At 37.3% G+C, this 16,532-nt stretch overlaps 1 protein-coding gene across 1 annotated transcript in view; it reads right to left on the bottom strand.

Moving 5' to 3' along the window:
* Positions 1-16,532, bottom strand: part of LGR4 (leucine rich repeat containing G protein-coupled receptor 4) — a 78,280-nt gene that overhangs the window by 29,646 nt on the left and 32,102 nt on the right. The window contains exons 2-4 of the mRNA XM_063397992.1: positions 16,104-16,175; positions 1,739-1,810; positions 198-269 (exon numbers count right to left, since the gene is read on the bottom strand). Coding sequence (XP_063254062.1) covers positions 198-269; positions 1,739-1,810; positions 16,104-16,175 — 216 coding nt within the window. The remainder of the gene's footprint in view (positions 1-197; positions 270-1,738; positions 1,811-16,103; positions 16,176-16,532) is intronic.

Genomic DNA, 16,532 nt, shown 5'->3' with positions numbered 1-16,532 from the left:
ACAAACAAAATTCCTTATGAATTTTAATTGTGAACCTTTGTTCCAGTTGCAATTGCACTTTCAGAAACTCCAGGTACATTATTACACATACATTATTATACTTCATAACTCTACAGAATGAAGCAAAGGTGTACAGAGTAACTGAAAGTGGAACTTGGAGAACAATGCAAAACCAAAAGCAAAGTAAGGCAACTTACAAGGACTGCAAGCCGCTTAATCCTCTGATGGCCTCATTCGGTACAGTCTTCAGCTGATTGTTCTGCAGGGTTCTGTAAAAATCTACTGTGTTAATAATGTAGAATTTGACAATCATCTTTATCAAAGGTACAGGTAACAGAAAAGCCCATAGTCCTGTTACAGTTTCCCAGATTTCTAGTGTATGTAAATGCATGTAGAATTTTCAAGACCAGATACCCAAAGCCAGTAATGAAATAAGAAAATGGTCTTTTTCAGTTTTATTTACAACTCATTCATTAACAACATCAATTTGCAGAGAACAAGCTCTGACACAATATGCCGAAATTCCCTTGGGAACTCACTGAAGATGTTAAGCAAGTAAACGCTAGGACAAATTTGCTACAAGAGATGATATCTTATTGCTTTCTTGTGGGATTATCTTATGCATGCTAGAAAACACATAAACCTCTAATTTTTCCTGAAGTCACATCAATACACAATGCATTAACAATGTAATTTACAAGGTGTGCTCCCACATTAGGCCAAGCTGAATTAAGCTATACTGTTGTGAGTTTCTTCAAAATTATCTTATAGTACAATGTATGTCATGTGAGTTCTTTTATAAAGAGAATGTAAATAACCTTATAAAATCTTACTTGGTTTTGGTGCATGCTGGGGTAAAAATCCAAGTAGACAAGTTAACTGTTAATTAAGACCCATGTCCCACATTTTTCCAAGAACTGCTAGAATTTCAGGCACCTCCAGTGTTAGTATTGCAATGGAGCTTCAAGAGCTTTGACACTTTGCATTCAATTTACAAAATACCATATAAAATAGTTTGCAAATGGGCAGTTCCCTAATCTGCACCTTGGTAATAGTGTCTGTGTTTTTTTCTTTAAAGCCTCAAGGTCTGCTATTTTTTTTAAGTATCTCTTTAATTAACTACCTATTACCCTGCTAGCATTTGGAAGTATTTACATCATCAGAAATGCTACAAGTTTTGAATAGAATTTTTTAAAATCTTAAACAACAGAAAGTTTTATTTATCCTGAGCTATGGAAAAACAACTGCTATAAAAATTCTCATATCAGAAAGAAAAACAATAGATTTTTTTTAATAGTAAGCCATTTTCACCTAGAAAAACATCAAATTATAGCAATTTCTTCCGTTGCCATAGGGAACAATTCAAACAGCATATTACATTCTCTAAGTAATAGTACTACCTGATAATGTCAGGGCACCTGACAGAGTATACGGAAGGAGTTGAGAACAACAAAATCTTACATGTCCTTTTAGGATTTTTCCTCTGATTCTGCTACAAGATATACTTCAGAAACAAGTAAGTGTTCCAATAAAATGAACAATTATAGTTCAGTCAGGTTCATCATTGTCCTCTTAACCATATCCAGCAAGCTTTATAAAGAAAAAAAAAAAAGTTGCAGAACTGTACTTTAGGAGGACAGAGGGCAAAAAAATTTTATCCAGCCTTCCAGTAAACAGTCTGGCTATGCACTAAGAAAGCATACAGCTAGCTATGAAGCTCTAAAACCTAATTACTTACAGAACTTTGAGTTCTTTCAACCCGGACAAGGCCTTTGGATGGATAAAAGTAAGGTCATTGCCAGCCAGTCGCCTGGAAAAAAATTGCAATAATAATTTCAGTCACAAAACACAGTACTTCTACAACTATCTAACAAGGAAAATCAATCCTATATCAAATCTTGCTAGCAATTATGCATTTTGCATTCAATTACACTACATTCACAATCTTCCAATTTTCTAACAGTTATTTTACTTATAACACATTTTTTACAATGAAGATGATTTAGTCAGCCTTGTGGATATTCTTTTGCAAACATGCTAGAAAAAAACACATCCTAGAATGATGAACCACCTTCTTTGAGTACTAGGTTTGACAGCACATTTACCAACACAATCCTCTGGCTTTCAGTATTGCTCCACTGAAACACATGCTCTGGTACCCACATATTTTTAATCATAGAGCAGTTTCTAAAGAAAGCATGAAGTTAAGTAAAAACAGCTACATGCTGTAAAGTGGCAGAAGTCTCTATTAGAATTCCAAATATCAAAACAATATTCACAAGCAAGTGGTATGTTCATCCAGTCCTGACAGTATGATCAAGACGTAATATTGGTAATATTTCATCTTTTTGGTCAGCTATTTGGAGGAACTTTTCAAGAAAAGAAACTCTTTTGGGGCAGAGAAAAATGGAACAGGATTCTCAGCCATACACTCTCTCAAAATGTGGCTGGTTTCAAATTTGGATGGCTAGACATTAACACAAAGTAAATTATGAAAATCACTGTGATATTAGAAGTAATAAAGACAGGAGATACTGAAGAATACAAAGCAGGAAAGGCAAAACAGCTCATTCCTCCTTCCCCCACCCTTTTTTTTTTCCTTCAACATTTCACCCCCCCCCCCCCGACCAGTGAATCCTGTGCAGTCCAGTCTTGGTTGAGCTGCTGATAGCTGTATTTTATCAAGGGTAAACACAATAATGCAAAACACCTGGTAATCCATAACTGAAAAAAGATGCAAAAGTTTCAGCCAATGTATTTGCTTTTAGACTTGGGTTTCATATCCAAGCTAAGCAAAAGAAATGTTGGACGAGGTTGTGCAATGGAATCATCTGTGGAAATGCTGTGTACAATCCAATAAGTGTTAATAATTAAAAAACAATGACTGTGCCTTAACAAAGGTTACAGAATATCTAAACCCACCTCTGCTCTTACAAGGCACTGTGAAGCAAGCCAGACACAGTAAAGGGAAAATATTATTTCAAAGAGGCAAACAAAGGAAATCACAAGAGCAACGTCTTGCTTGCCAGAACACAGCAATGTTATTACCTTTTTATCTTCTTCTCTAACTACATAAAAGAGATTAACAAAGCATTTAATGCTTACATAAATCCGCTTGCAACAGAATTAGTGACTTAATAAAATGCTGCCTGATAGAGAGGATGCTAGTTATCTTTATTAAATCCATTTCTCAAATGCAGATGGTTATATTTATAAACCACAGGAGAAGAAGACAAGAACACCTTCATGAACAAGAAGGTGACAGCAGATCCTACTTCTTCTTAACAAAGTTTATTACTCTTGCTTGTTAAGGTTGATGTTGGTTTTTTGTCCTGGTATTTTCACACACCCCCACAACTGTTATGGTTCTGACATCACTACAAGCATGTTTAAAAAAAACCCCACATCTGCTGATGCTGAGAAAAGTTTGTCTGCATGGCTTGAGTATATTCAAACAGCTCTGAAACTAGAAGAAAATAAGAAGAATCTTTGTATGCTTATTCTTGAAATCTCCTGTCTGCAAGCAACCTCAGAACCTGGGACATGATTTTTCAAATACTTCAAATTTTTAACATTAATGGAAGTTTCCAGATGGCAGTAAAACATTCCCCTAAAACTCATTTTGTTGTCAGTAGCTGTCCAAATCAGTTTGATTAACTTTATCAAGAGGGATGTGGAAGGAGGTTTGCACTATTTCATGCCTTTCTTTCTAACAATTTCTTAAGAAGTTCACTGTAAACAGAAAGAAGTACTGATGAAACATGCTGGGTCTCTACAGCAGAGAGCCAGTAATCTGCAAAACATATTTATGTTAAAATGTGTTTGAAACAGTGTAATACAAATCAAACAAAATTTAAGTGAGGCTGTGGCACCTAATCATTTTGCATGCAAACACTACTGTGATTACATATTACACAATTCAAGGAGTGGCAGCCCTGGTAAATGTGTCAGGCAGCTCTGGCTGCAGCTCAGCCAAGGTTCTCCATTAATATGGTGTGTGTGAGGCTTGCCAGGCATCAGTACCCTCTCCCAAAGTGACTGGGGATTATTACTTTAGCTTTAAAAATGCTAAACTAAATATAGTTGAATAGTCTCCCTCAACCTGAATGTCGCTAACAACAACCTAAAAAGTACTGGAAATTACAAAGTACTAAAAAGTACAAATTGCAGCTGAGCCAGAGCAAAACTTGTGTGACTTCAAATGGTAGGACTTTGCTTGCCTCAAGGCAACTCCTGCTTCTTCAGCCTTTTACCAACCAACCAACAGAAAAAACCCAATCTTTGCGATCAATTACATTTCTATTTCTCCACTATCTGGTAGTGTTCAAGGAAGCATGCAAAGGCTTTACTAATCAGCTTGCCAAATACACATTTATCATTCACATACTGGCCTTGGGGAGCTGCTCATGAGGAGGTTCAAAATGCAGCTCTCAAGCAGGCAAAGATCCGTAAATCACACACTGCTCTCAACACATTTCTCATGCAGCAGCTGGAAGGATGGAAATGTTTCTCTTTACATAACCAGGTTCATTTTAAAGAGAGAATTGAAAAATTAATACCATACAGTACAGCATTACAAATTAGGATGTCACTGAAATCATCCAGTCAAGTTTTCCATGCTACCTTCTTTCAGCAAGTCTTAAAAATATTTATTACTAAATAATTTAAAAGCATCTCTGTTTCTCTCTCTCTCATGCACATGGTAAATGGGCTAAGCGAAATCACAGTTTTACCAAGGCCAAAACTCCAGCACAACAGAAAGAACACAACTTTCATCTCCTTACAGCAAGATTCATTATCCTGCTTGAGAGCAGCCCTGGAAATTTCTGCTCTATGGTGGGACAACTTCACATGGTCAGAAAGCAGCCCCTTAAGGCAGCCTTACATTTACACTATCAAGAGCTGAGTACCTATCCTTCCCTTTATTCTGAGTGGAAATGGTAACAGAGACCTTGTTTGAAAGTCCACCTCCAGCCACTGAAGCCACAGTGGCTCTCTATATCACCATTAATTAGAGCTCCTTCTCCAAAAGGCAGCTGGCTGCAAAACAAATTCACCCACAAAGACATAAAAATTTAATTAGACATTTGTCCGGCCATGCTATAAGGCCACAAAAAACTTTATTTGCTATCTCATACTTCTCAAGGCATAGACACAGCAGCAGGCATCATCTGAAGTGGGATGTAAATGTGTATCCCACTGACCATGAGATTTTCTGCTAACTCAGTCCTGACTTCCTCTTGTTTGGAGACTCTGCCAAGGACTGCAGGTATTAGTGCACCTGAGTTAAACCTTGGAGGCTTCTCCAGTGGAGTCACAGTTGCAACATATGGCCACAGCAGGTATCTTTCTTGTAATTACGCTTAGCATTTAATGTTGTAGTCTTCTATTTTTACTTTAAAAATAAATATTGAGTGTTTTAATGGTAAATCTGGACAAATTCAAATTTACAGAATGAATTTCAGCACAGCAGGATAACAGTAGCACATACGGAGAACAAAATCCTTCTGGCTAGCCTATCACACAGAGGTGAGCAATACCCTTTAATCATTATTTTAAATTACACAGTAAATAATCTCCAGATGTGGAGGACACCTTACTGTTACAGACATCAGGATACAATGTAGCTGAAGACTAGCCTTTCGTGGTGTCTCATTCCCAGAGTACACAGCAAGCCTAGTTTCTTGCACTGAAACTGCAGCTAATACTGTTTTCTCTCTTCTGGGAAATTAAAACTTTTGCAATTATGAGTCTGGCAACCCAGCTGCACGTTAAACAAGCCAAACTGGTGTTGCTCCAAAAGTCAGGGAAGGTGTTCCAAGGATACATTTTTTTTGCCTGTAACTATTAAAACCATCACTCTTACTATGACAGGACACAATAAAACTTCTTGGAAATCTCTCTCCTTGTCTGGCAATCCTAGATGGCAGTGAACCTTAGGACACTTGAGCAAAGACTTTCATTTCCTTCTGTCCATCTGAAGGTCTTACGCTCATACAGAAGTATTTTGCTGTGGATTTTGGGTTGGTTTGTCTTCTCCTCTTGGTGGTATGCTCCTAACCTTTTCTCTATCTTATCTATGATAAAAATATAATGGCCACTTTCTCCACAGATCAAATTCAAATAGTGACACCGACTGTGATCCTGACATGTCTTAATAAAACACCTGATTTATTATTTTTTACTTTTACATTAGCTGCTTTGTGTTAAGACCCAATGCTCTTATTTCAAGGTTTAGTCAAGCCTGAACCTTCCATATCCATCACCGTTCCTCCGCCTGCCCAACATCTACTTTTAGCTACCCAACTTTTACCTACCTATTTTCATCCCATTGGAAATACATTACACTGCTTCTCCACCTGCATTTTTGCAAACACTACTGTTTTGTGCTGTCTTACACTGAACTATTTTGCTATCTTTACATGTACATGCCTAACTACCACTTTTTCTTGGTTCTCTGTGTTTTCCAAATATGAACTTGAATTTTACTTTAAGTTCTCCCACAACAGAAGTGATCTTTGAAAATGCCTTATAAATAACTTTATCCATGATGCCCAGCAAGTATTTCCTCAAACCTAAAAAAGAGCTTCAGTTTCCATCTGTGCCAAAACAGCAGTCACTTTGGAACAGAGTTCTGTTTTTCTTAACTGATGATGTCTATTATGTACTACAATTTATTAATCAAGATTTAAAGCTCTGCAGGAGAGGTAGTCATTTGCAGGAAAATACAGGGGTTTGCTGCATCCCTTGTGCAGGAGTGGACGCCCTGCCTGGTGAGGGCACATGCCTCTGCAGACAGCTCCTACCCAAGATGGGCAGCTGCAGAAAGGGATAAGCTAGTAAATGGAAGCTGTGTCTCCAGACTAAACTTGGCTTTGCTTATCTGTGAGTAGCAAACAGCCCCTTTGGGATTTTTGTCCTGCAACCAGCTGTATTGCTGGGAAGTCAATCTATTGCCTACACGTTACTCCAATTTCCTCCACAATAATTTAACAAAACTGAATGTATACTTTATTTTGCTGCTGCTAACAGAAAATGCATTTGTATCCTTTTCTTGTAGTAGTTGTAGTATTATATAACCTCAACCATTATTTATAAAACTGTGAGTACAGGCACCAAGACATGTCATGACTGAAGGATTGTAACTACAGCAGCACTGAAGCTGCACCAACTTCACTTCTTGTCATGAACTTTCCCTTTCCAGTATTTACAGCTTTCTCAAAGTTATATTGAGCTTTAAGATAATTGCTTGTTTTCAAAATGCATTTCTGGTTTAAAAAGCTACAATATCTAAGTAAACTAAACTGACTGATTAAAAAGTCCAAAGCTTGTTTGTAAGTTCTGTGGTTAAATTGTCTGCAAGGGTCACCAGCACCTACCACAAGACAAAATATGCTATATGGTAATGCTTTTAATGGACTATCAAAAACAGGAAAATAAATTACAATCAATTTTTGGGAAAGCAAGCATTTACAACCATGAAAAATATGCTCTATCCTTTCATTTTCAAGCAGTGTCTGTATTTGGACAAGACCTTGAAGTAGAACCCACAGGCTGCAACACATACACCAAAAGAAATAATACAACATACAGCAATTATTACACACTACGCATTGCTGAAACAGGCGGTCTTTGTAATCTCAACCAGTATTCTGCAGCAAAAAACCTCAGAAGTTTGCATATATTTTTTAACATGGACATATATGTCATAAACATAAAGAACAATACCATGGTGTCTGGACAACTGGTGAACACCTACTCTACAGTAGAAATGCTGAATTCTTGCAGAAAGCAATCTCAATTCCTCCTACCTCAAAAGCAAAATGCAGAACATATTTTATAAAATACATTCTCTTCTCCCTGCTTGCCTTTGCACAACTTGTACTATGTTGTGGTAACTTTCCTTTGCTTTACCATAGGCCAGATAGACCTTTCTCTTGATAGCTATCTCAACACTCAGGTAATAATGCATTTCACTTATCTAGTCCGCACAGCAGAGACACAGAGATGAAAGCCACCAAGTTTTGATCAACTGAGATGTAACAACTCAATTACCTACAGATTTGTTCTTTTAGCAGATAGTGCTATTTGAATGCTCAGAAAGTTTCCAAGATCATGAAATATGTTAATGGTCAAACATGAGAGGATGAAAAAACTGCTGCTGATATAATAAATGCTCAAAGTTGCTTTGGTCTGTTCATACAGCCTTGTCTCTTGTCCTGGTATTTATTGGCTATCCAGGCATAGGATCTTTGAATGACCATGCATCTAGCAAGTAACACTGCAAAACGGGAAAGTGGATTAAGTCTATATATATTTGACAATTAAACTTCTGTAACTGGTTTTCTAACCACTTCAGATGCATATTCTGCAGACATCTTCACAATGAATGACCTTAGAGAAATGGAGGGAATTTTCACTATGATTCTTTGATTCAGTTTATGCTGACCATTAGCTTTTTTCGACCTGAAATAAAAGCAAATATTTTAACAGAATCATCTAGAATTTTACTTTTATATAAGAAGGGCAAGAAAAAGAACTTTATAGGAGTCTGCTTACTATTTCTGTGCCAGGACATCTGCCAAGGCTAATTAGTCAAGAGTACCTCTGTACTCACAAAATAATACGAGAATACAAACATCCAAACAGAGAGGAAGAAGGGAGGTAGAAGAATGACATCATGTCTTCTTATGGTAACATACAGCATCATACTATGAAACTATGATGACAGCATATACTCAATTACTTTCTCAGAGAATAAAGAATTTACCTTCAACATACAGGATTTACTTTTTCTCCTTTTTTGTCTAAAGTTTTCACAGGGTTCATGAGATGACTCTTGAGACCCCAGCCTCGAATTGGCTACCTGAGCATTCACATACATACATCTTTTATTCCACACTCCAATTTCTGAAACAGAAAGGAGAAGGAGGGAGGACTGTATTGTAGAAGCACCATTTAGAGAACTGTATTTGGAGAGACACAGCTTAAGAGCTTCTCAAATTATGCTCAGCCTCCAGAAATTTCTTATCTGGCTTACACCTTCAGACAGCCCCAACCTGGCAACTCAGACAGCATAATAAATAAGGCTTGTAAGACTAGTCTTGACATGTAACACTGCAAAGTTCAGCCTTCAGGCCATTTAGCTAAGCCAGCTTCTGTGTGTGTGCATGCAAGCAGAACATTGAAACTCAAAAAACCTGACAGATAAGGAAAGTTTTGTTGTCTTCTAAAACTACTTGCAGCAGAATAAGCAGTGTTGGGGTCCTTATACACAGCCATGTCAACTTTGAAAATTAACATGTAGAAACAGAAACTGGAAAGAAAGAAATTTCCTCATCCTCTAAAAAACAATGGAATATACTCAACCTACTAGCATCTGTTTCCACAAACAGGAAAAAACATGCAGCTATCAAACAGACCAAGAACCTTCTAAGCTACAGAAATATTCCTGTATCAGCATGATTAAAACTCATCCAGAATCAAATTGATTTAGGACTCACAGAGATAAAACACTAATTAAACACAGGTTGGTCAACATGTTTTGAAACATCATTTAGCATTTAATGCAGACCAAGTAAGTGATGTTTAAAAATATCTTAGCTGGCTGTGGTTAATTCTACTTAGGAGTCTTTGCCTAAAGGTTTGTCTTGACTAGAATTTGAAGGTGCAAGTTACAGCATGCTGACGGCTTTCTAAAGCTCCGGTGCACACAAAGCAACAAGCATTTCTAATGTGAGCTGGCTGGTCAAGTTGTTAGGCTTTTAACTTGCTACCACATGAGAAACCTACCCCTTGCATTTTTTTCATTAAAATTTTACCTCTTGGAATTCAGGCTGGATCAACTGAGGAAATCACCTCCTCCAGCTGTTCAAATATTTAGAACTGGTATATCGATGAAGGGCACTTGCTGGCTTCCAACTCTATGTCATACAGCTATTTTTGACAAACCAACAGCTGGTATCTACACTGACTACCTTTGTCAAAAAGCAGCTGAAGAAAGATTTCTGTTCTTGTTCTGTGCCTGTTCCTCAGACTCTGCTGGTGGAGCTGAATGGACAGTGATGTCTCCAATCATACCAGCCTCTTCTACAAGAGGATGTTTAACCACAGTTTTAGTAATCGCATGTGAGCTAACACAAGGCTTCAGGACAACATTAACATTCATTCTTATCTTTTCCACTCAAAACAAGTCCTTCATCTCCAGTTTTTAACTATAAACCTTGAGAGTTTTCACATGTGTGAAAGAGAAAAGAATTGCACCATCTCATCAACATTTGCACACTACCTTGAAAATATTGCTCTTAAAAGACCTAACACTGAAGAATGAGGCAAGTCTTTCCATCAATTGTTCTACAGCCAGGCAAGGAAAGACACAGCATCCTAAACTAACAGCCTGGCCTTGGCATAACTCCAAGACATGCCTTATTCATAAAACTCAGGTAATAAAAAAGACACAATACTCCCTTCTCCCTGCCCAAGGATAATACAACTTGTTGCTGATGAAGAAATTAGGAGGAAGGGTACTGTTGGAATTCTGGAAACTTAGATTTTAAAATTTTAGTATATAGTAATGTATGTGGAGCAATATGGAGGATTTTGGGCATTGTCTAAGTCCTTCTTCACCACCTTCTTCCTTCTTCTTGATGGGTTTAGGCGGTTTTCTGTAACTGGATGAAAAAGGTCTGCATTACAGGCCGTGGGTGGTCATTATTGGGTAAAAAGTATAAATGATATAAGTGTCATCTCGTTATTGGGTGATTATCACTTAAATAACCTTGGAAAGAGTTAGAAGCATTCCATTTTACCTAATTTCTCTAGCTTGCTAGTTAGAGCTCACGACTTGTGAGTCTGCAAATAGATAAGAAATAATAAACATCCAAGTCCAAACACGAACTTCGATTCCCATGTATTTATCCCAATCTTGGCACAGAGAAAAAGAAGCCAGAACCATCACAAAGTACCATCTAAATTACACACTGAAACAGATACTACAAAAACAAGCAGCTGTGGCATTTCAGTCAGGTGGTCAGCTGCAGTCAAGAGGAAAAATAACTCCAGACATCTCCCTTGCAGATACTTCATGATTACAACCTTATGGCAAAAACCCACCTAATTTTCACTGCTAGTATACATTTTAATTATTCCTTATGTTCCTGAAAAATATTTTGTCAGTTAAAAGCCATAATCAGAGACTCTGGCCAGGGAGGGGAGGTGAAGAGATATTTAAGCAAGACCTCTTAAGACTTGAAATCAACATGGATATAATTAAATAGTCAAGCAAATACTCAATCACACTATTTATTTTCTTGCAAAAATTAGTTGCACATGTATGGTCTCTTGTTCACTGTTTATTCATTTCTCAAAAAGCAGATTAGCATTTAGTTTCAGAAAAGAGAACACTTTTATTGATTTAATGCTTCCTTTTATTACTTTATTTCACCAATCATTTTCAACCAGCCATTAAATAAGAAAATTTTGCCCTTTCCTGATAAAATGAACAGTATCTGAAGGTAGTGTCCCAGGAGAGAGACTATTTCATATCATGTATGAGCAAAAAATAAAAACACAACAACAGATCTTGGTATCAGTACACATCTGGAAGTTAATCAAGCACTTGTGTCTGCTGGTGCTTTCAGAAAGGATTATTTTCCTTGCAGTATTAGTGGGTGTGATATGGTTTTTACATCCAACAGTCAAAGAGTGCAGAGCACCTTCCCTAACCCTTGCTGGAGAAGGTCAGGGCCCTGCCCCAAGGCTGGCGGGTTGGGAAATTACCTGTGCTCCCCTTTGGACAATCACATCCTTCTGGCACAAGTAACCTACAGATAGACATGGAACAGATTGCAGTCCTCTGCTTCTCACATGGACCAGCAGCCAGACAGCTAAGAGCTTATCATCTAAATTTTGCCATGGCTGCAGGGCAAATAAGATGACAACGTTCTAAAGGGTTAAGAGTAGAAATCAAAACAAGCTTAGAAGGTCATTAAATTGAAGATACTTTTGCTTTATTGGAGTGGTTCAAGTTTCTGAAGACAGACTGAAAAACTGGCCAAGAATAAAAATAATTTTGATTTTGCCTTCCTCAATAAAAGACTGCCTTTTTAATTAATCTAGCAGATCATTCATAAATAGACTGTAAAATTCTTCGGACAACTTTACATATTGGAAAGGACTGCCACCTTTAAAAAAGGTCATCAAAACATAACACAACATAGATATTCTAGTTAAAAATTCACAATGAAAAATGGTTTCTACTTTCTAAAAACACTGCATTATCTAATTATATTTTCCTCTTCTAGCTTTCTATAAATACTTTAGGTGTGGTTAGAAAACCATGGCCAAGTTCTTCAAGAATTTTTAGTTTCCATATCATGTTTAAAGCTACAGCATATTTACGTTAGCATTTTCTGAAGAATACACATCATTAACTGCTAAGGCAAAACCCTTGGTGGTCTACTTCTCCCTGACTGATCATTGCCATTTCAACAGTTTGCAAATTACTTCCAGATGGGTATCAGTTACACAGACATGGAGAATTTTTATAATATTTATAAATAGTGCTAGAATCCTGGTGACATATGGTAAGTGTGCTATGTAGTGACATGCATGACAAGGCCATTAATGAGGATACACAGAGCACTCACCCCAATGAGCGGATTCTGCCCATAGATAAGTCAAAATCCCTTTGCTTGTACCTGTGAGTAATACTGCAATAGGACATTATCTCAAAGTTACAAAATCCCAGATTATTCCTACAATTTGATTCTTTGCTGGGAAGTCAGTTGTATAAACATGGCCATTTTGTGCTATTTCAGATGTCCTCTTCCATCTGGTCCCAAAACTGCCATTCACAGCACCCACTGGTTTCCCATCTGTGTCAGACCTGTCAGTCTGGTGCAGGTATCTTGGATAATCCAGAACATCTAAAACCAGCCTGGGATGCATAATTGAAGCACCCGAGTTGCCTCCTCTTTGGTGACGCAGAACACACTTCTGAATCAAGCCGCCAGCTTTTCCAAGTCTGGTACTGTGCTTCTTCCACTAGTGTTCATTTTAGGATTCAGAAAATGATCCTCTGAAGTCTCTGCAGACTACCAAATAATAAATTTCACTGAAGAAATGACAACCCCATTTCAAATGGCTCCTATTGCACTTCTTCATCTCAGCCTCTCCATACATGCAACTCAGTTGCCTAAATAATACATTCTAATTGCCTCCCATTTCCATTCAATTAAATTCTGTGATACTATTTTAGAACATTAATTAGCAAACTCTGCCAAGGGCTAATCGAATACAGCATTTGACAGTGGCAGGGCTATAGCATGGTATGAAGACAAAAGGTGTCTGGGGCTGTATCCTTGATGGAGACCCACTAGACTTCATGATGATGTGGGTACTTACTGCATTTCCATCAGTTTGTGGGATTTTCGTTTTCTTTAGCGTAATTCATGGGAGAACTTCTCAATGAAAAGTCTCTTCTAGCACAAATTCCAACACCATTTGAAGTCTTTTCTTTAAATTACTTTTCTTTGGTATGGACACTAACTCCCAGGTTTGTGTGCTGAAAAAGCAACTTTGCTACGGCCTGGCAATCAGAATTTGGATCTGTTCAACTATAAATAAAAGCCAGGAAGAAACTTTGACAATCATAGAAAAGGAAAAATTGTGGTTGTACAGTAGGAAGTATGAGAGTTCAGTTGTTTCTGTTCATAATCAGCAAAAATAAAGAATGAAATATTTTTGTATCCTGTCCCACAGAGAAAAAGGAACAGGGAGAATGAAGCAGAAATCTGTCGTATCTGGTGCTGATCATATCTATTAAGGAGGAAAGCTGCTTTTGTTTGAATCTACTTTATTATATTCCCATTTAAGAATAATTTGAACTGAAACAAGGGAATCTGGAGTTGACTTGTGTTTCTCTTTTGTTGTTTCTTTGGTTTTTTTTTTCCCAGAAGTTGCTTTAACACATCAAGTAAGCATGCTAAGAATGATTTAAAGCTTCTTGGTGTTCACACATAATTCTGAGCTTAATGCTAGCCTATTTGTTCTTTTTCAAACTGAAGACCTGGGATTTAGGGGGACAATGAGGTATATGTAGCAAATGGCTCTTAGGCAATAAGCACAAGATGTGATGGCTGAAGGCTCTGCCTTTCCTCCTTATTTCCTGGCACATCCCAAGGTTTATGAAGTTACACAACATTACACCCACCTATTAGGTTTTATTGCTTAATTACTTATTGGGGGAAAAAATGAAGTCTCCTACAGTCATCAAAGTTGGAAAACCAGAATTGTTCGGGTTTTTTGACTTCCATTGTGAAATGTGCCTATGAAGAACTAAAATAAAAAAACCATACAGACATACAGCAGCACATATTATAAAGCACATATGAATTGTTGGCTAGTATATATTCTGAAACCAATCAAGCCTTCCTAGGCCACTCTTTTTTTCCAATTGACTACTCATGCCATAGAGCCTTTCTTGAATTCTGTCAATTACACAAATGCACCATCTAAAAATCTACTTTTCTTCATAAAGCATTTTTGACTATATCACTATCTAGATTTAAGCAATACATAAAATCAGAGGGAATAAACCAGAAACCTGTTAAACATGAAATAAGATAACACACACAATTTATCTGACATAAATCAACTCAACTGCACTTCACAGTTGTACTGACCTGAGTCAAAACTATTTAAGAACCAGGTAAAATGGAGTTATTTAAGTGCATTAGTAATGGTAGCTGCTACATTACCAGGATATAAGAGAGATCAAAATTCTAGATAGTGGTGGAACACCTTACTAGAGCAACCAGTGAGGCTGAGGTGCAAAGAAGCAGCTTTCAGGAACCCAAGACTTTCTTCAGGAGCAAGCAGTCCATCCCTTGTCACTTTCTCAGTATCTTTGTTCCAGAGAGGTGCAGTGGTTGTACTGGTTATGAGAGATAACCAGATTCAAAGGGTTCGGTGCTTTATCTGCAGTTTTGCTACAGGATTCATCTATCCTTTTACCGTCTACAAATAGTTTTCATTCTTTGTTTGTTTCCTCATTGGTAAAGTCAGAAGAACACTTCCCTACCTCATAAAGGTTTCTTTGGGGAAACAAGCTGTTCTTTCCCTAAGGTGTTTCACTGAAAAGCCTCTCATTGCAGCATTCATAGTTCTCATCTTGCCAAAGTCACAAACAGAGACAGCTTTAATTTGTTCTTTAAATATTCCTTAATACAAGAAATCCTACTTTGTCACTGAAAATATAAGAGGCAAAGCAAATTGCGGGAATTTTGTCTTATCTATTGTTTAGTACTGGAAGTTCTTAAAGCTCTCTTGCAAAGGTTGAACCATTACCCTTACCCTCTCTTCAGAGATAAAGAAAATATAAGGCACACAGAAAGCGCTTGTCACATAACAGTACTTAAAGTAGTAAGTGAATGTAAACCCTGCCTCCCTATTTACTGACTCTGAAACACAACCTAATTAAAGACTATGCTGTTGAAAGCATACTTTAGCTTTGCAAAGGCATCATAGACTTCAGCAAGATACTGGGCACATGAGATTGAGGACTCAGAAATCCAAGTATCAGTTAAGTAAAACATAAAAAAAGAAAGCTAAGATAAGAGTAGGACAAAAGGAAGGTAGGAAGTGGGGAAAAATTTTGCCAAACAAATTAGGAAAAAGAAGCCCTGTACTACAGAATTTCAGGTAAAAGTCAGGATAGGCTTGTAAGCATTGCATCTGCAGCCTACAAGGACAACAGAAGCCAGCTGCTCAGTAAATGAAGCAACATCTATTTTATGGAACTTATGCAACAGCTATACTGTAGCTCCTTCAGAAACAATGGTAATTACACAACTCTTGTGTTATCTTTGGATAACACTGTAATTAGTATGTGTCATCACTCTCGCCATGATTAAAATAATTACCATAAAAAGTCCCTTGGTACATAGCATTTACTATCCTGGTTTCCAAACATGTACAAGATTATATTTTTAAAGTATAATTGCTTTTTCTGTTCACAACTCAACAGTCTTTCCCCACCCACCTTTCACTTTATACAACCATATGATGGTGTAGCAAAACTTTAACATGTGCAAAATACTTACAGTTCTTCCAAGTAGGGAAAGTTCTTGAAGGCATCTTCTGGTAGTCTCGTGATGTTATTCATGCTGATATCTCTGGAAAAGAACAAATACAGATTTATCAATAATCAGGGAAGGATTTTACTCTCTATGAAAAGGATAAGAAACAGAAAGCATCATCAGATGTGGTGATTCCTATGCTGGATATACCTATTCTAGTATCACACAGTAGTATCTCTAGAAATTTGCATGCTAAACTTTCAAGTCACTCTAATTTGAGAATAAGGTTGCAGCAAAGACCTATAAAATGGGAAGCTGACAAAATCAAGTTTTCCAACACCTCTGAACAAAAATAATTACTGAAAAAACTACAGGGAAGGCATGCATGGAAGAGGCTCTACAGTACTGTTATCCCCAGTACTAATTTTTACCACCTTACACGTACATACAGTT

This window comes from Prinia subflava, chromosome 5, assembly GCF_021018805.1.
Source record: "Prinia subflava isolate CZ2003 ecotype Zambia chromosome 5, Cam_Psub_1.2, whole genome shotgun sequence".
NCBI classification, from domain to species: domain Eukaryota; kingdom Metazoa; phylum Chordata; class Aves; order Passeriformes; family Cisticolidae; genus Prinia; species Prinia subflava.
This window is presented reverse-complemented; position numbering and strand designations above follow the sequence as displayed.